General features: G+C 39.1%; 1 protein-coding gene and 1 long non-coding RNA gene across 2 annotated transcripts; one reads left to right on the top strand and one right to left on the bottom strand.

Moving 5' to 3' along the window:
* Positions 1-231: 231 nt before the first annotated feature.
* On the bottom strand, positions 232-2912 carry LOC126629029 (uncharacterized). The gene is made up of 7 exons (XR_007625650.1): positions 2433-2912; positions 2194-2332; positions 1336-2069; positions 1072-1144; positions 869-964; positions 685-749; positions 232-554 (listed from the first exon to the last, which is right to left on the bottom strand). It is a non-coding gene; the product is annotated as an uncharacterized LOC126629029 (long non-coding RNA).
* Positions 2913-2926: 14 nt separating this feature from the next.
* LOC126629028 (exocyst complex component SEC10b-like) lies at positions 2927-18625 on the top strand. Its single transcript, XM_050298922.1, has 25 exons — positions 2927-3092; positions 3776-3871; positions 3985-4242; positions 4331-4405; positions 4905-5006; positions 5126-5176; positions 5253-5358; positions 12119-12238; positions 12501-12592; positions 12764-12932; positions 13010-13086; positions 13667-13765; positions 13885-13975; positions 14519-14604; positions 14694-14867; positions 15462-15515; positions 15632-15757; positions 15868-15960; positions 16053-16199; positions 16471-16568; positions 16913-16997; positions 17437-17495; positions 17586-17684; positions 17770-17853; positions 18146-18625. Exons 2-25 carry the CDS (start codon positions 3776-3778, stop codon positions 18222-18224), a joined length of 2520 nt encoding a protein of 839 aa, XP_050154879.1. The 5' UTR covers positions 2927-3092; the 3' UTR covers positions 18225-18625.
* The last annotated feature ends 1334 nt before the right edge of the window (positions 18626-19959 follow it).

Here is a 19959-nt window from a genome sequence, read left to right as displayed (position 1 = left end):
GATGATCTAATAGAGTCAATTTGAAGTGAAGTTATGGGACACTTGTCACAACCACAGTGCTAGCAGAGAGTGGGCATAGGATGTTCAGAACAGCGGATTCGAACTCACTAGAAATTTGCACCCGCGCGATGCTGCGGGATTGAAAATCATATGAGATATTTTGCTAAACCTTATCATGAACGGAACAAATTTAGATACTAACAAAAAATATAAAAATCCATTTTTTCAAAGTGCAAAGAAAGAGAAATTGTTTATTCAAAAAGTTGGACCAATGATAAAATTACAAATGCAGTATTGAGTATATCAGTCAAACAAAGCTTGCTACATGCTAAACAATGTTGAAATACATCATTAGCTTTTTCAAGTGTTATATGCCATGAATGTAATTGGATAACAGACTTGTTCCTAGCTTGAGGTGCTTCCAATGGAAAATTGACCTTTCAAGTGTTATATGCCATGAATGTAATTGGATAACAGACTTGTTCCTAACTTGAGGTGCTTCCAATGGAAAAATTGACCTTTTGTTGTACTCTCTTGGACAGTTGTGAATACAACTACAAAAATAATAAAGACAGCCAATGATTCAAAAAAAAATATGCATAAAAAGTTCAAAATTGAGTTTTGGGTGGGTGGGTGGGTGAGAGAGAGAGAGAGAGAGAGAGAGAGAGAGAGAGGTGAGGTCACCTTATAACCGGAGATCAAATGTATTTTTTTCCTATTATTGAGGTGGTAATTCGACTTGTGAAATTCTGAAATCAAACATTTAAATAAAGTTTAATCAAAATTCAGTACGAAATGTTAATTAGAAATGTGTTACAATGGAAGCAAAAAAGATTGAAACTTGTCTAAGTGATGTGTACAATTTTACCATCTGTTTGTGAAAAATATGCCGATGTGACATGCCATATGTTGGTCTTGCCTTCTTGAAAGTAATATTAGTCGTTGATTGCCAGGTAGCATAAATCTGTACAATATTTTATAAATTATGAGAAAAATTATTATGTCAAACTTGTGTGCTAAAAAATAATTTTTTCTATATTGACGCAAGTTATGATTTTAATTTGTATATACCTTGGTGGAGTAATTATGTGTATGAGTTTCTTATATTCATCATCCATGTTATGTGAAAAGCTGATTCCAAGTTCTGCAGAAAGTCACAAAAAAATGAAATATAAAATTGGAGCAAAGATTCAATTATACAAATTTACACTTCTAAACACATATATATTTAAATAAAGAAAAAATTGAATAAAGAGGCACTAACATTCCTCGATGACATACTCCTAACATATGAAAAACATATAATTTTAAACAAAAAAAAGGTACAAAAAATACCTCAACAAATCGTTTGAGGTGGATGATCACAAACATTTTCTCTTCCCTTTATCCTCATACTCTTTACCCACGTTCATGCATGTACAATGCTCAAACACAACCCAAATTAGTTCAAAGGAAATATGCACAACCCAAGAGAAATTAATTAATTCAAATAATTATTCACTTCCTCACAACCCAAATTAATTCAAATGAAATCTGCACAACCCAAAGTAAGAGATCAAACGAAATATGCACAACCCAAATGAAGAGATCAAACTCTAATTCTCTCAAAAAAGCCATTATTCCTAATGCCACCTCTCTTTTTGGCACCCTATCCATTCTGTCAGCAACCGATACAGAAACAAATAAGTCCAAAAACACAAATATACCCAAGAAGTAAATGTACACAACACAAATCAAACCAATCAGAGAACTTTATTTAAATAGACCAAAATGAGTAATAAGTCATTGAACCCTCACTTCACCATTCTAAGCTTTTCCATATCTATCTGTGTATATATGAGAGTAGAAATTCAACCCTCACTACTTTCTTTTTTGAGAGTTCTGCATACTAATTGGAGGAAACCAAGGAATTCGAAGCTTTTCCATACCTCGGCTTATATTTTGAGGGAATTTAATGTGTTCTTGGAAATTGGTAAAAGCGATTGTGGAGGAATAGGGGAAGAGTCCACTGTCTCTCAAGCTCTCCCTTTGAACTGCTGTAAAAGAAACTCTCACATCCACCATTCCCCCTATTCCAATTCAAAAAATTTATATTAAAAATTTTAAGAAAAAACTCAATAGAAAATCACTAAATAATTCAATAAATTTGGAATTTTTGTTATTTTCCTAAAGAAAAAAAGGTGGAAACTTTACCTGAGGAACCGAAAGCCAAGCTGTGACGAAAGCAAGGCAGATAGTGCTGCAGATGCTATGGAGGGACAAAATCAGAACCGATCCGATTGAATAAATTAGTCGGAAAACTCAGGATGTGATCAAATTGTTCGTTGCCGAGCTGCATCCACACAAAAACCAAACAAATTATTCCCAACGTCCCAAATCCCAATAACAAACAATCATACAAAAAAAATCGCCAATTAGATTCAATAGCTTACCACAATGTCATGTGACGAACTCCGATCACTGTCATCGATCTTCATCTGCTACCAAAGCCCATAGAAAAAAATCTCAGGAAAATGCGAGAATTCTTGAGAAAATTCAAAATTGTGGGCGAAGATGGTGTTTTTTTCCGATTTTGTTGGAGGGCTCGAGGGTTTTTGGGATTTGTTCGTTTCAGGTTGAGATAAAAGGGAAGCAAATGGAAAAGTTATTGAAACATTTGAGAGAGCTCGAGAGATCTGAGAGAGAGAAGAACATGCTTGCACCATCCCCAACACTTACTTCCCCTCCCAGTTGGCTAACACGCATACATCCAGCCTCATTTCCTTCCACGATAACCAACACGCGTACAATGGGGGTAAATACGTGATTTCACTGTATAACAGAGGAAAAAGGCTGAGAATTAGGTAGCAAATGAGGGACAATTTCGTCAAATCACTGTTAATGAACAGTGACTTCAAACTGAGTTTTAGTATATATAATTTGCATCACAAGAAATGGGTAGAACCGTCATTTGAGTAATTGAATTTTCATTGTAGTCTTTTCGTTTATGAGCTCCCTCTCGTCTCTCTCGATCGAACCCGAACCAGACCCAGCGAAGCAGGAACTTGCAAAACTCGCTGCAACTCTCTCTCTCTCATTGAATTCGAATAGAGGTACAGTTTCCAGTTTTGGATTTTATTTAATTATATTTTATTCTTTTTTTTCCTTTTTTTTTTTTACAAAGTGAAAATTAGGAATAGTAGTTGCCGATTTTTTGCTGAATGTGTGATGAAAAGGTAAGAGTTTTTTTAGTAATTTTTGCAATTTTATGGGGTTCAAATTTTAGCAACCCTACTGTGACAATTGTAGCTTTGAATTTAGAGATGGAGGAGCTGTGACTCTGTGAATCTAATAGTAAATTTTGTTATATTGTTCCATGTGTTTGGTTGGTGAGAAAATAGAGGAGAATAGTGGAAAATTGGAAATGTAGTTATCAACTCCAGTACCTTCCAGCTGAAAAAGCCATCAAAACTAGAGAATATATGACCTTTTTAATTAGAAGAAAATGATAATTTTAACATGCATAATTCAAGGCAACATTGATTCATTATCTTCAGCATGTTTTAAATTATTGGGTTTTGAATATGCTTCTGCTTCTGTAATGCATTCAATTTGTATATGATCATGGTTGAACTTTTGAGCTATTAGTTTGAAAAATTGTCAAAGTTGAATGTATTAATATGCTTTTTGTGATTTGAGCATCAAGACTTGGTTCTCGAATCAAGCTAGTTGTTAATCTGTCTGTAATGGATGGAACTTTTGGCTGCTGCTTCATTGCTGATTTTTCCTGAACCAGATGAAAGAGGGTAGAGATGGAACCAAGAGCGATAGAATGTCAAAATCTTCATCCGTTAGCTCACTTCCACTCATCTTGGACATAGACGACTTTAAGGTGAAAAACTGAAAATATATCATATGTGTTTCTGTAACTTTTGTAGTGTACCTGTTGTGAACTTGGCTGTGAATTAAAATAACGATTGATATTCTTTGACATTTGATTTGTAGGGTGACTTTTCATTTGATGCATTGTTTGGGAACCTGGTAAATGAGCTGCTCCCATCTTTTCAAGAAGAAGAAACAGACTCATCTGAAGGTCATAGCAACGTCAGTGGGAACAATTCTTTACAAAATGGACATATGCGAGTACCATCAGATGCAACAAAATTTGCACAAGGACTGTCAGACCCGTTATTTCCGGAAGTAGATAAGACCTTATCTCTGTTCAAGGATTCTTGTAAAGAGTTGGTTGATCTCCAGAAACAGGTATGTCTTGGGACAGTGTAGGTATTGGACTTACAGAGTCATTTTAATTTTTTCTGAAGTTGCTGATTCCACCCTGTCACCATTGAAGATTGATGGAAGACTCTACAATCTTAAGAAGGAGGTTTCTGTACAAGATTCTAAGCAGCGCAAGACACTTGTTGAGGTTAGTTAGAGGAAAGCATGTATTTTACTGTTTATTCCGAAAATGTTTTGCGCACTGCACTCCGAGAAGGAGCGGAAGTTCTTTCCAATTGAGAATGTTACTGTCAGAGCTAAAATATCATTGTTAGAATGCGATATGGATATTGGGTTGAACTTAATACAGTTCTCTAAGCTGGAAATAACAATTACCTGTTGAAAAATATGAAAATTATGGCAACTCATCTTTTGTAGATTTCACCTATCAATGTGCAATGAGTATCATATGTGAAGAACTCCATGGAATTTACATATATTATTCTTGTTCTTGTTTTGCTAAAAATGAATGCTTACTATTTAAATTCTTTTCTAACATTGTCCGCCAATCTTAGCTCTTAAGTGAGAACATGCAAGTTTTTCACATGTGAAGTGAGGATCTAAATTCCAAAAGTGCTTTAAAGCGTAAGATGAAATCTGAAATGAACAGTGAACTGACTGTATTGTTATGCATATTTTTTTCTCAGCTTGAAAAAGGAGTAGATGGCTTGTTTGGTAGCTTTGCCAGGTTGGATTCACGTATATCAAGTGTTGGCCAGACCGCTGCAAAAATAGGAGACCATCTGCAGGTGAAGTCTTGGCCTATGCCTGGTTACCAATGGCTAACATCTGAAGTTGGTACTTGATATCTATTGTGCCATCATTTCATTAAATATTTGTGTTTTGTGATTATGTGCTTTCTTGTCAGAGTGCAGATGCTCAGAGGGAAACTGCTAGTCAAACAATAGAGCTCATAAAGGTAGTCACTGTCCCTTTACTATATGCTACCCTTTATTCCTAAGAAGTTAACACCATGTTGCCTTTTATTCTTTCAGTACTTGATGGAGTTCAATAGCAGCCCTGGCGATCTGATGGAACTTTCACCCTTATTTTCTGATGATAGCCGTGTTGCAGAGGCTACTAAAATTGCACAAAAATTGCGTAAGATGGCTTTATTAGTTTCAAAATCTGTAGTTATTTTGCCAAGGAACACTATTTATGAGCATCGCTCCCTCCACCTCTTACTGTCTTTCTGGGAATGGGGATTAAGGACATCGGAAAGTAGCAGTAGCTGTGATTTGTCTTCAGGATATGGTTATGATATATGTTTAGGTGGATGAAACCAGAATAATTTTGATCTAACTTATGTAGATATGTTAAGATATAATTGGCATCTGGAGCAGTTGGGTTCAATGGGCTGAAACTGTGAGAGAAACCATATTAAATGTCCTTTTGCTACATGGCCATCTAATTTGAAAACAGCCTTTGTGCTTCATGAGTGTCAAATTATTACCATTCTTTCTAATAAGTGTCTCAGAGCCCTATAAAATTGTAGAAGAAGCTGATCGTATCAATTAAAACTGAATTTTAATTAAGGTAATGTCATCCAATATTTTGAATGGAAAGTTTTGGGCGAGACGGGTATAACATGGCTCACTGACCTTTTCAATAGGATTTTGAAAACGAAGAAGATGCCAAATGAGTGGCGAACGAGCACTTTGGTGCCTATCTACAAGAATAAGGGCGATGTACAAAATTGCATGAACTATAGGGGTATTAAGCTAATGAGTCATACAATGAAGCTCTGGGAGAGAGTCATTAAGCATGGATTGAGGCAAGAGACACGAGTTTCGGACAACCAATTCGGGTTCATGCCAGGGCGCTCAACCATGGAGGCAATCTATCTCTTACGAAGATTGATGGAAAGATATAGAGATGGGAAAAAGGATTTACACATGGTCTTTATAGATTTGGAAAAAGCGTATGATAGGGTCCCAAGAGACATTCTTTGGAGGATTTTAGAGAAGAAAGGAGTACGAGTAGCATATATCCAAGCTATACAGGATATGTATGAAGGAGCAAAGACTGCCGTAAGAACTCATGAAGGACAAACCGAAAGCTTTCCCATAACTGTAGGATTACATCAAGGCTCATCCTTAAGTCCTTACCTCTTTGCGTTGGTAATGGATGAGTTAACAGGACATATTCAAGATGATATTCCTTGGTGTATGCTTTTCGCAAACGATATAGTGTTGATAGATGAAACTCAAGAAGGGGTAAATGCAAAGCTTAACCTTTGGAGAGAAGTGTTGGAATCTAAAGGTCTTCGCCTAAGCCGATCAAAGACAGAATATATGGAGTGCAAGTTCAGTGCAAATGGAGGCCAAAACGAGTTAGGGGTGAGGATCGGAGATCAAGAAATACCAAAGAGCGACCGTTTTCGTTACCTAGGATCTATCTTGCAAAAGAACGGAGAATTAGATGGAGATCTCAACCATAGAATACAAGCTGGATGGATGAAGTGGAAGAGTGCATCCGGCGTGTTGTGTGACCGCCGTATGCCACTGAAGCTCAAGGGAAAATTTTATAGGACGGCAATAAGGCCGGCGATGCTGTATGGCACAGAATGTTGGGCGGTGAAGCATCAACACGTACACAAAATGGGTGTAGCGGAGATGAGGATGCTTCGTTGGATGTGTGGGCACACGAGAAAGGATAAGATTAGGAATGAGGATATCCGGGGTAAAGTAGGAGTAGCCGAAATTGAAGGAAAGATGAGAGAAAATCGGTTACGGTGGTTTGGACATGTGCAAAGAAGGCCTACTGACGCTCCGATTAGAAGATGCGACTATGGGACAGAGGTTCAGGGCCGAAGGGGTAGAGGAAGACCCAGGAAAACTTTGAGAGAGACCCTAAGAAAAGACTTAGAGTACTTGGATCTAACGGAGGACATGACACAGGACAGAACACAATGGCGTTCTAAGATTCATATAGCCGATCCCACTCAGTGACTTGGATTTTCCAAGTCTCCAACCGAGAAGTTGTCCTCGTTCGGGAAATTAAGGGAACACTACCTCAACCTACATGCTCCACTCACAAAGCTCCAACATACAAGCTTCAACAAAAGAAAATTCAAAGAACTTAGCGAAGAAGGCTTTGGTGATTTAACACAATACGTTGAAATGAAGGAAAGCTTATTTATTGATATCTTGATAAATTACAAATATGTACATATACTTAAGTCAAAATAAACAAACAAGAGGGAGCCTTCACAAAGGTTGCTTAGGAGAAGTCTCGGCAGTCGGTAGAGCCCCAGAAAGAGAAGGCACCGGAGGGTGATCATTCGGAGCCTCAGTACTGGACAGAACCCTAGAAGGAGGAGGCATCAGAGGTTGATCATTTGGAGCTTCATTACGCGGTACAGCCCCAGAAGACGAAGGCAATAAATGCCTTTGGAACAAACCCACAAATCTCTGATGATCAAGTAAAACCTGACCATCAGATTCCTTCATCTGGTCAAGCTTCCTCTTCATGTTTGTAGCATAGTCATGTGCGAGCCGGTGCAACTGTTTATTCTCATGCTTGAGCCCTCTAATCTCCTGTTTGAGACTCATCACTTCAGCCGCCAATGATTCAACTTGGCGGGTTCGAGCAAATAGGCGTTGTGCCATATTAGACACAGAACCTGCACACTGAACACTAAGAGCCAGAGAATCCTTAACAGCCAACTCATCAGACCGTTTGGAAAGTAGTCTGTTATCTTTGGGAGTGAGAAGGTTCCTGGCCACTACCGCAGCGGTCATATCATTCTTCATCACGGAATTCCCAACGGTAAGAGGACCAGTAGGGGAGACGAAGGATGGGCGCCATATGTTGTCTGGAGAAGGCGGGGCTGCCTCTTCAACAAGGTTCAAGTCAAAACGACGGTCGGAGGGGCCAGACATTTTCAAAGGTGTAGAAGAGAGAAGAGGTCGGACAAATCAAGTTCTTAGAAGTGCAAGAATGGAGCTTCTACAGGTGGATATTCAAGTGTGCTTTGGAACTTAATGTTAGCCTCTATAAAAATCTGCACTCGACGAAGCTTCAGAAATCGAAGAGGCATTTGCTTTCTCAAAAGCTGGGCTGCTCAGAGACCACGAGGGTCGATCTCAGAAATCGAAGAGGCGTTTGCTTTCTCAAAAGCTGGGCTGCTCAAAGACCACGAAGGCCGATCTCAGAAATCGAAGAGGTTTGCTTTCTCAAAAGCTGGGCTGCTCAGAGACCACGAGGGCCGATCTCAGAAATCGAAGAGGTTTGCTTTCTCAAAAGCTGGGCTGCTCAGAGACCACGAGGGCCGATCTCAGAAATCGAAGAGGTTTGCTTTCTCAAAAGCTGGGCTGCTCAGAGACCACGAGGGTCGATCTCAGAAATCGAAGAGGCACCTACTTTTCCAGCCTTGTCAGCACCTGTCACACGCACACTCAGCTTTGCGGAAATTATGGGCATTCTGTCGAAGATTTCTGGCGAAGTAGAAAGCACATGAATCGTACTGTTCAATCACCCACTTCCCACACGCAACAGTAGCTCATGGGTACCACATATAACTTTGCCAAAGTTCTCTGACAAAGTTGAGACTACTTTTCCAGCCTTGTCAGCACCTGTCACACGCACACTCAGCTTTGTGGAAATTATGGGCATTCTGTCGAAGATTTCTGGCGAAGTAGAAAGCACATGAATCGTACTGTTCAATCACCCACTTCCCACACGCAACAGTAGCTCATGGGTACCACATATAACTTTGCCAAAGTTCTCTGACAAAGTCGAGACACGTGAAGCTTGCAACTCTCACTACATCGCTCTGACCAAGAAGGGTAAAAGAATAGCAAAGAAACAACACTAACAAAGTTTAGACACATAAATTTTGACGGCCTAGCTACCATATTATTACCCACAAGGGTAAAGGAACAGTACCACTGCTGGATAATTGGAAAGTCCCGGTGTGTCAACCTCTGTGCTTCATGGCAAGGTAGACTAGCAAACATGCCCAACCTTTACTCACATTCGAGAAAACACTCCCAACAAGATTGCTTGCCCCAAAATCGAAGAGGCATCGCCCTCCGAATCTCGAGAGCCAGACTCCCAACATGATTACTTTCTCAAAAATCGAATAGAGGGTAAAGGAACAGTACCACTGCTGGATAATTTGAAAGTCCCTGTGTGTCATCCTCTGTGCTTCGTGGCAAGGTAGACTAGCAAACATGCCCAACCTTTACTCACATTCGAGAAAACACCCCCAACAAGATTGCTTGCTCCAAAATCGAAGAGGCATCGCCCTCCGAATCTCGAGAGCCAGACTCCTAACATGATTACTTTCTCAAAAATCGAAGAGAGGGTAAAGGAACAGTACCACTGCTGGATAATTGGAAAGTCCCTGTGTGTCAACCTCTGTGCTTCGTGGCAAGGTAGACTAGCAAACATGCCCAACCTTTACTCATATTCGAGAAAACACTCCCAACTCCCAACATGATTACTTTCTCAAAAATTGAAGACACCGCTCTCCGAATCTCGAGAGCCAGACCCCCAGCATGATTGCTTTCTCAAAAATCGAAGACACCGCTCTCCGAATCTCGAGAGCCAGACCCCCAACATGATTGCTTTCTCAAAAATCGAAGAGGCATCGTTCTCCGAATCTCGAGAGCCAGATCCCCGACAGGATTGCTTGTTCGAAAACCGAAGAGGCACCACTTTCCCAACTTCAAGAGCCGGATCTCCTTGGATAAAGCTTGTCTGTAATCTTCACACGCAACATCAGCTTTCCAGATACCACAGACCACTTTTTCAAAGTGCTCTGACAGAGTTAAAACTTGTGAAGCTGGCAGCTCCCACTACCGTGCTATGACCAAGCAGGGTAAAGGAATAGCATTATTACTTGATGTTAGGGAGACTCCTATATATGGCGACCTCCATCCCCAACGGACAGGCAGACCTGCAAAAATGCTCAACCCTTCCTCTTATCTGAGAGGGCACTCCCAACGAAGCCTTTCAAAATATTCAGCTTTCTTTCCCCCCGATAATACCTCTGTAAACAAGCTATACTAGAGCAAGAATATCTCATATCATCAGGGTTAAAAGCAAGAGTATCCCATATCATGCTTTTTCCCTGTCTTTTCCTTTGGCCTTGTTCTTACCTGCAAGACAAGGAGAAAGAGAGCAATCAGTCAGCACTTGGAATCAAGCTTCCAGCCAGGAACTGACTGCCTGGAACCCCTTACCCTGGCATTGCTCTCGAGTACTCATCTTCAACATCTTATGCTTCCAAGGAAGATACCGCATCTGCCTGAGGATAGGGCAAGTGAGAAGGATACAAGGAAGCATGTGGAGACAAGCGTAACAGCACACGTGCCGATATATCCACTACTCTGTCAAAAGCAAAAGTATCCCATATCAGCAGGGTCGAACGTATTCTAGATTTGATGGACTTGTTTTGACCCTCAAATTCTTCAGTCGGCCTTATACTTTGGAGGAAACCAGAAAACCCTCCAGCCCAGTTCAAGAATAAGCCTGTGGAAAGTTACTTCTTCAAAAGCAAAAGTATCCCATATCATCTCTTCTCATTTTTCTTCTCTTTATCCTTCATGCTGCCTGCAAGATAGGGAGAATGTGAACAATCAGCCGGAGCTCTGATTGCTTACCTTGTCTGTTACCTCTTTCAGCAGATCCCCTAGCTCGGCGACTTGGGGGACTCCTACTACATGGTTTGTATCGCGCTTGACCAAGCCTGAAACTACAAGTAAGCTTCAAGTGACATTGATACATTACCTTGTGCATCTCCACCAGTTACAGATACCACCCCTGGATGGAGGAAGAGTACTTCCAGAGAAGATTCCACATCTACCTATGAGACAGATAAGGAAAGTCAAGCCGATACCACACTCCGGGACTAAGAAGTTTCGTGGTTACGAGATCATTCTCCCACAATATTTCCTAATGTCATTTGTACTAAATCATTCACTTGTACTCCCTAAAGGAGAGCTTGAACCTATGTACTTGTGTAAACCCTTCACAATTAATGAGAACTCCTCTATTCCGTGGACGTAGCCAATCTGGGTGAATCACGTACATCTTGCGTTTGCTTTCCTATCTCTATCCATTTATATACTTATCCACACTAATGACCGGAGCAATCTAGCGAAGATCACAAAAAGTGACCGTTTTCGCTACCTAGGATCTATCTTGCAAGAGAACGGAGAATTAGATGGAGATCTCAACCATAGAATACAAGCTGGATGGATGAAGTGTAAGAGTGTATCCGGCGTGTTGTGTGATCGTCGTAGGCCACTGAAGCTCAAGGGAAAATTTTATAGGACGGCAATAAGGCCAACGATGTTGTATGGCACAGAATGTTGGGCGGTGAAGCATCAACATGTACACAAAATGGGTGTAGCGGAGATGAGGATGCTTCGTGGGGATGTATGGGCACACGAGAAAGGATAAGATTGGGAATGAGGATATCCAAGGTAAAGTAGGAATAGCCAAAATTGAAGGAAATATGAGAGAAAATCGGTTCCGGTGGTTTGGACATGTGCAAAGAAGGCCTACTGACGCTCCGGTTCGAAAATGTGACTACGGGACAGAAGTTCAGGGCCGAAGGGGTAGAGGAAGACCTAGGAAAACTTTGGAAGAGACCCTAAGAAAAGACTTGATTACTTGGATCTAACGGAGGACATGACACAAAACCGAGCGCAATGGCGTTCTAGGATTCATATAGCCGACCCCACTTAGTGGGAAAAGGCTTTGTTGTTGTTGTTGTTGTGGAGATAAAGTTGTGATCTTTACTATTGGTATTAAGGTTCTTCCAAGAATGGTTTGATTTTAGGAGTGATAGAATTTTTTGCTCATCATTTCGAGATATAATAACCTTCCAGGCTTCTGTTAATATTAGGGGCATTTGCTGAGGAAGATATTGGAAGACAAGGGATATCTGTACCATCAGTTATGGGCAATGCAACAGCTAGCAGAGGGTTAGAAGTTGCAGTTGCTAATCTTCAGGACTACTGCAATGGTATGCTGACCTTTACATAGTCATAAAGTACTAAGCCTCATTGGAAAATTGTACTACGGTTTCTCTGCAATCTGTAGAAGAAGACACTATGTTTCCCTCATTGCTTTCATTTTTTGTTCTTAATTCAAAATCATGGATGGCGCACCTCCTTAATGATTTTGTTGAAAATCTTGAATCCTAGAAATTAGTTTCGGAGGGATAATTCCTACAAATTATGGTGCTTGATTTTAATTAAAGACTTTTGCTTCTAAATTTTGAATAGAATTGGAGAACAGATTGTTATCTCGTTTTGATGCTGCATCACAGAGAAGAGAATTGTCAACCATGGCAGAATGTGCTAAAATATTATCTCAGGTAATCATTGTTTCTGAACCTAGTGGATCATTGTACCTAGAGAATTTAACACCAGGACTCCTGACCTCTCTCTGTCTCATTAGCTCTAATTTCATAGTGAATCAAAGATCCCTTTAGTTTTTACACTTGAATACCTTTGCCTTATTTTGTTGATTTAAAATTGCAATGCAGTTTAACAGGGGCACTAGTGCTATGCAACATTATGTGGCAACACGTCCAATGTTTATTGACGTGGAAGTCATGAATGCAGATACCAGATTGGTTCTTGGTGATGAGGGTTCACAGGCTAGTCCTAGCAATGTTGCTCGTGGACTTTCGTCCTTGTATAAAGAAATCACAGGTTTAAAGATAGATATTAATCTAATACAAGTGGTTGAATTCTTCAGTATATTTGTTATATCTTAGTTCCACTTGCAGATAATGTACGTAAGGAAGCTGCAACAGTTATGGCTGTCTTCCCTTCTCCAAATGAAGTTATGTCAATCTTAGTTCAGGTACTGAGAAGGATTTAATTTTCTTAATGTTTTTTATCTTTTTTGGGTGTGTATATATTTTCTCATCGCACTAGACGCAGGGTAGCCTCACCAATCCCGTTTTATGCATGCTATGTATCATATATATTACAAGGGTGGTGCTATCCACACACCTATTTTTACTTCTCACGCACTCCTCAATTTCGGGCCGTTGGATCGGATGAATTGAAGAAGATCAATGGACAAAAATTAACAAGGGTGTGTGGGAGGTAAAAAGGGGTGTGTGAATAGCACTACCCATATTACAAACCGTGCCTAACCCTTTGCAATCAAGACATCCATATGCTATAATGATGAAGAGAATGTTTATTAGCATTGTGACAAATACACTTTCTGCTTTACCTCTGGATGCATTGATTTCAATGGTGAACCCATGTTTAGTTTATACAACACATGGTAGCCTTAGAAGGGATTGATTCTGCTACAAGAGGGTTAATGGTGGTGATAATAAATCTTACTTTTGGGGCTCATTTCGGTTTCCTGTTAATGTATTACTGGAGTTACTTCATATATGTAACTAGTTTTGTCATGTTGGGTGTAGCGAGTTTTGGAGCAGAGAGTTACTGCTCTACTGGACAAATTATTAGTGAAGCCATCTTTGGTGAATCTACCTCCTATGGAAGAAGGCGGACTTCTATTAGTGAGTAAATTACTATGCCTGTTTCCCTCTCCCCCTCCCCCATCTCTTGCTTCATCACCAAATGCTTATGAAGTAGCAATCAGCTTGTCACTTAACTTGTATTTGACCTGATGCTGCAGTATATTAGAATGCTAGCAGTGGCATATGAGAAGACACAAGAACTGGCTAGGGACCTACGAGTTGTGGGATGTGGTGACTTGGATATCGAGGGTAATGAATTAACTATTTGGAATCTGTCTCCTTATTGTTTTGTTTTTTTTTCTTTTTCTCTCTCAATGCGGAGTACTAGTGTGGATATGATGGTGGATGAAGGCAAGATAACCATTTGGACAATGTTATTTTAGCAAAAAATAAAACGAGCTTGTGGATTGTGTTTGGTTCCTGGACACTGAAAAGATTAATTGGGGAACAAAGATGCATCATACGAGATGCCTAACTTAATATAAGGAACTTTTATTTCTTATTTTAATGAGTTATTCTGCAGTGGAATTGTAACTAGATGGTTGCAGATTGGGGTTCCTTGTTACCTCCAATGTGTGTGGTCTTTGCTCCTTTGAAAGAAGAAAAAATGATGAGGAGCAAAAATTGCCATTTGAATAACAAATCCTTGGCTCAAAGTTGACATATATTAACTTGTGCTGTCTTGGTGGGAAGTCAGTGTTTTTAGTGTCAGTCCGCGTTTTGCGTGGTTGAAATTGTTTATTGTATTTATCAACTGTGGGATCTTCATAGAAACTTCCTTTGATGGTTCAGGCCTCACAGAGTCTCTGTTTTCTTCTCACAAGGATGGATATCCTGAACATGAGCAGGCCTCTCTTAAACAACTATATCTAGCTAAGGTTTGCATCAAGTGCATTTTTTCTGACCAAGCTTTAGTCCTCATTCTTTCATGGTTGTAACAATGCATAAAAGTTATTATACCGTGCAGATGGCAGAACTACGTGCTGAAAACCAACAGATATCTGAATCAAGTGGAACAATCGGGCGCTCAAAAGGTGCTGCAGTTGCATCTTCCCGTCAGCAAATATCCGTCACTGTTGTGACAGAGTTTGTCCGCTGGAATGAAGAAGCAATTGCGAGATGCACTTTGTTTTCATCTCAAGTAATGTTTGTTAGCGAAGCTACATATGATTGCTCATTTTAAACTTGTATCTAATTTACTTAGGATTCATGGAAATTCATTTCTAAGTAATCTTTTAAATTCTGGAAGAGCATATTTAAAATATAACTCTTACGTTTTTCTTTGAACTCCATTGTAGTCTAGTGTTTCTTCTGTACTCCCCAATATAGGTTGGGGTTTACCTGTTCTTTTCTATTTTGGTAAGAATTGGTTAACATACACAAAGGTTCTTTGTGTAACATGGAAATTGGAATCTCAAAATTTATCTGCATACAGAGACAGTTGTATGAAAGGCATACTTAAATTAGCTCTTTCCCTTGTGGATAAGAAATTCATTGCATTGGTGCACAAGTCAGTTGTATGTTACTGCTGATCATTAGCCTGGAAGTAATCTTGACATGCAGTATAAAACTGATAATTGGGTGATGGGAGAACTCAAACTGAGTAGTAAAATAGGAATTGAAAATAAAATGTTCTTTAGATGTTGAAATGGTTTTGAATTGTACTGGATTTTTATTATCTTTCAGATATAGTGCCAGTTTCTCAAGTTATTATTTTTTACATGTTATTGTACAGCCTGCAACACTTACAGCAAATGTAAAAGCGGTGTTCACTTCCCTATTAGACCAAGTAAGTTGGTTACTTCAATTGAGGGTTCAATCAAATGTTAGTTCATAGATATTCACTTGTTATTTTTTTAAATTAATATTAAGAGAGAAATTCGTGTATGTTTTTTCAATTTTCAGGTCAGTCAATATATAACGGAAGGTCTTGAGCAAGCAAGAGATGGCCTGACTGAAGCTGCAGCTTTGAGGGAAAGATTTGTACTTGGGGCTAGTGTTAGAAGGGTGGCTGCTGCTGCTGCTTCTGCTGTACTTACCTGATCATAGACCTTTTATTGCATTCTAAATTATGAAGTTTTTAAGATAAAATGTATAGTCTACCCATAGGGAACTTAAGGATATCAATGGCTGATCTGTAGGCAGAAGCTGCTGCCGCTGCTGGTGAAAGCAGTTTCAGATCTTTCATGGTTGCTGTACAACGTTGTGGTAGTAGTGTGGCTATAGTTCAGCAGGTTGTTGATTGATTGCCATTTATCTAAATGCATTGAATGTTGCTTTTAGTGGAAGACATGATATGTTGAACTAATTGGGATTTTCTCTCCAGTATTTCTCAAATTCTATATCTCGGCTTCTACTCCCTGTCGATGGTGCACATGCTGCTTCTTGTGAAGAAATGGCAACAGCTATGTCCAGTGCAGAGGGTGCTGCATATAAAGGGCTTCAACAGTGCATTGAAACTGTGATGTCAGAGGTCAGTTATTGAATTGTAGACCTGCTATTTAGAATCTTGTCTATCTAAGGTGGTCAACAGGCTTACATATTTCATGATTTCAACCCGTTAGTATCTGGACATAATAATGGTTTGTCTTTCTTGATGGATGCTGCTTTATATCTGTATGGACTTGTTCTTGTTGATTCTCATAGTTCCTGTATTATAGGCATTAGGCCGTATACGTATTTGAGCTCTATGACAATTCCTACTTGTTTCTTCTTTTTCCTTCTCTGAAATTCCTACTATCCAGGTGGAGCGGTTACTTTCTGCTGAACAGAAGGCAACAGATTATAGATCACCTGAAGATGGATTTGCTCCTGATCATCGGCCAACAAATGCCTGTACAAGGTACGATGAATGAATAATTAAAGCCTACAAATTAAGGGCTTCCAAAATCTGAGTTACGTGAATTTGTTTTCATGGAGGGAGAAGCCTAATATGAACCAAAACTTAGCTAATGCTACAATAAGTTCTGAGATCTAGAGATTTGACACCTTCATTTCTTTTCGCTATGTCTGATGCTTTTTAAATAATTTTCCTGGTCAAAATTATTAGTTTTTGTCTTATGTAATATTTACTTTGCAAATTTTATCACTTAAATTCCCTACTAATTTGATACTAATTAATGATCTTGATCAATATAAACCATGTTGTTTCTGGATGTTGAATAACGTTTCTCTTCTCTTGTCTAGAGTTGTAGCATATCTTTCCCGTGTACTAGAATCAGCATTCACGGCACTTGAAGGTCTTAACAAACAAGCGTTTCTAACTGAATTAGTAAGTAGTTCATTTGTGATCTCGCCTGACTTATTTATGTGATTCATGTCTATGATGGCCCTTTTGCAACCATAGATTAGGATTAGATTGATACTGTAGAATAAGAGGCCTCCGCACTGAATTCTGTGAAGGGATCACACGGGGCTTCAACACAGCAAAGAATGCTTTTCCGATTATATGATACAATGAATGATGATTGTATCAAAGTTGATATAACACAGTAAAGTGCACAATGACTTGCATTTTACAAGGCCATGCACATTATATCGTGTTATTGATATTTCTCATTGTTGTTGCTCTTTTATTGTAATGTGTGTGATATAAACTTGCTCTTTTTGGGTTTGGCTGCATAGGATTAGGGAATTTGTAGTGATTATATAGTGATGATGAGTTGGAAACCTTCACATTTGAATTTATGTAATTGTGAAATTTTTACCAGGGTAACCGCTTGCATAAGGGGCTGCTAAATCATTGGCAAAAGTTCACTTTTAATCCGAGGTAGGTGGACTTTCTCATATTTTCTGTGGCTGGCTAATAGAGTTGAAAGTTGTACAAGTAACATATCCTAATTCCTAATTTCTTTCTCAGCGGGGGACTGCGGCTGAAGCGTGACATAACTGAGTATGGAGAATTTGTGCGTAGTTTCAATGCTCCTTCCGTTGATGAAAATTTTGAATTGCTGGGGATGTAAGTTTCCTAGAAATTGCTAAATTTTCAGCTTCTATTCATCTTGATTTTTAATATCAATTTAATGATGAGCTTTTGCCTTCAGAATGGCCAATGTCTTCATTGTTGCTCCTGAAAGTCTCGCAACTCTCTTTGAGGGTACACCTAGTATACGGAAAGATGCACAAAGGTATCACTTTGAACATGTTGAATTGTAGAATGTAAAGACACTCTTAGAACACACACACGCACGCGCACACACATCTCAGTTTATCTTCCAATTAAAGAAAGGGGATGCTTCCCAAATGATGAAAAGTTTCAAAATATCCTGTTATCATATTGAAAACATCCGGAAAGAAATACACCATTCAGCGTGAAATATTTTGTCAAGATCGACATTTCTTTCTTTCTCAATATATCATATTTCTTTTTTGGTTAGAGGTTTTATATTGTGATAAATTTCGATTTGGATGCCAAATTAGGTTTATTGAGCTTCGAGAGGACTACAAGAGCGCAAAGCTTGCTGCCAGACTTAGTTCCTTGTGGACAAGTTCTAGTTGATACAGAAGCAGTACACGCTGAATAGATACGATCTCCCAAATTTTACTTGTCATCAAGCGCTCGTGAGCTTAGAAAAATGGCACGTCAAGTTGAATTCATTTGGAGGCACAGAAGCTCGGGAACTGGTTCAAACTAAGTTAACTGTCATCATAAGGAGCTCATCTTTGGACTGATCATGGGATACAAAATTGTTTGTTTTTCTTTCCCATTTTGTTGAGTGTATATTGTTTAAAAGGTATAAATAGGAGGACCGGCGAAGATTTGTAGTCGTCAGAGCTTGAATTCGTTGTACCAGTGTTTGCCTTTTGTAAGTGTACTTTTGGGAAGTAAATTAAGATAATCGAGGATCATTTGTTGTACAAAGTAGCTAATTTTCGAGGTGAATGTATTGCTGTTTCTTATGTTCTCGACAAAATTTGGATTAATACGTTTTTAACTACGGATTAGTTTCACTGGAATACATGGTACCTTATAGCGAGCTCTACTGTTGTCTCTAATCACTAACAAAAGTCACTAAAAGGATTCCTCCAAAAAAGTCACTAAAAGGAAGGTTCAAAGTTGAAGGGGATGTATTTCCTCCAAGTCCATCAATCACATGCCGGAATGAGCGGAAAAAAGGAAAAAGGTCCATGCCATTTGTGGTGGGCTGCCTCCTATGGAGATTCGGCTGTTTATAGACATTATTCTAAAAATTCCCGCCTAGCGTTGTCTAGGCTCAACAGCTAACCACCGTCTTAATTAATTTCTAAATGTTTGACAATTAAGAAATGATGCCTAGGTGTGCTTAAACATTAGCCTCACCCGCCTAGACCCACCTAGGTCACGATTTTCACTTAGACAGAAAATGCATAACTTCTAGTTTGCATTTTATTTTTTTTAAATAAATTGTAATACTTATTGAATACTTAGATGAATACATATTATACATTTGTTTCCCATGTTTTTATTATGTTCTAATACTTTTAATCTATATACCATTCTATTTTGCAGTTTAGTATCCCAATGAAATTATGTATTTTTTTAGTATAATTAGACACTTATTTATGCGATTTATAATGAATTTACTTAAATCTGCCTATTCCGCCTAGGTCCCCGCCTAAACCCCGTCTAGCCGTCTAGGCGCTAGACCCCAACCCGCCAACTGACAAGCACCTAGTGTCTTCTAAAACCTTTCCTATAGGCACCTCTCTCTCTCTCTCTCTCTCTCTCTCTCTCTCTCTCTCTCTCTCTCTCTCTCTCTCTCTCTCTCTCTCTCTCTCTCTCTCTCTCTCGAAAGTGTAGTGGGGGTGGCTAGTAATGGAGTACCTCATCTGATAGCAAAGGTCACTTAGATGTGCTTGTGCCAAACCCATTAATATAAACCATCTTCATCTCTTAGGATGGGCTTCAGAGACTTGCAGAAAAAGTCACCAAAGATCATCAAACAAGTGTAAGATAGTGAACGTCGCCCACACAATTCTCTAAGTTTGTGGTTGTGCGGTTGCTTCTCATATTTTCCATCCCCTACCTTTCCACAATTTTCTATATAATTGACACATAAAAAACATTCAAACGAACGGTGCTTGGTTTCTGAACTATAAATTACAAACTAACACGTATACTAAAGTGACTAACTAAAAACTCAACAAGAGAAGTTCAAGAACACATGCTAAATTGTGATGTGTTGTGAAAAAAATTCTGCTTCATACGTATGCATGTAAAAAGTCAAATCATTTTCCTAAATCGAACTCAAAAT

Source organism: Malus sylvestris, chromosome 7 (assembly GCF_916048215.2).
Source record: "Malus sylvestris chromosome 7, drMalSylv7.2, whole genome shotgun sequence".
In the NCBI taxonomy this organism is placed as follows: Eukaryota; Viridiplantae; Streptophyta; class Magnoliopsida; order Rosales; family Rosaceae; genus Malus; species Malus sylvestris.
The sequence above is the reverse complement of the archived record's forward strand: the minus strand, read 5'-3'. Positions and strand labels throughout refer to the sequence as shown.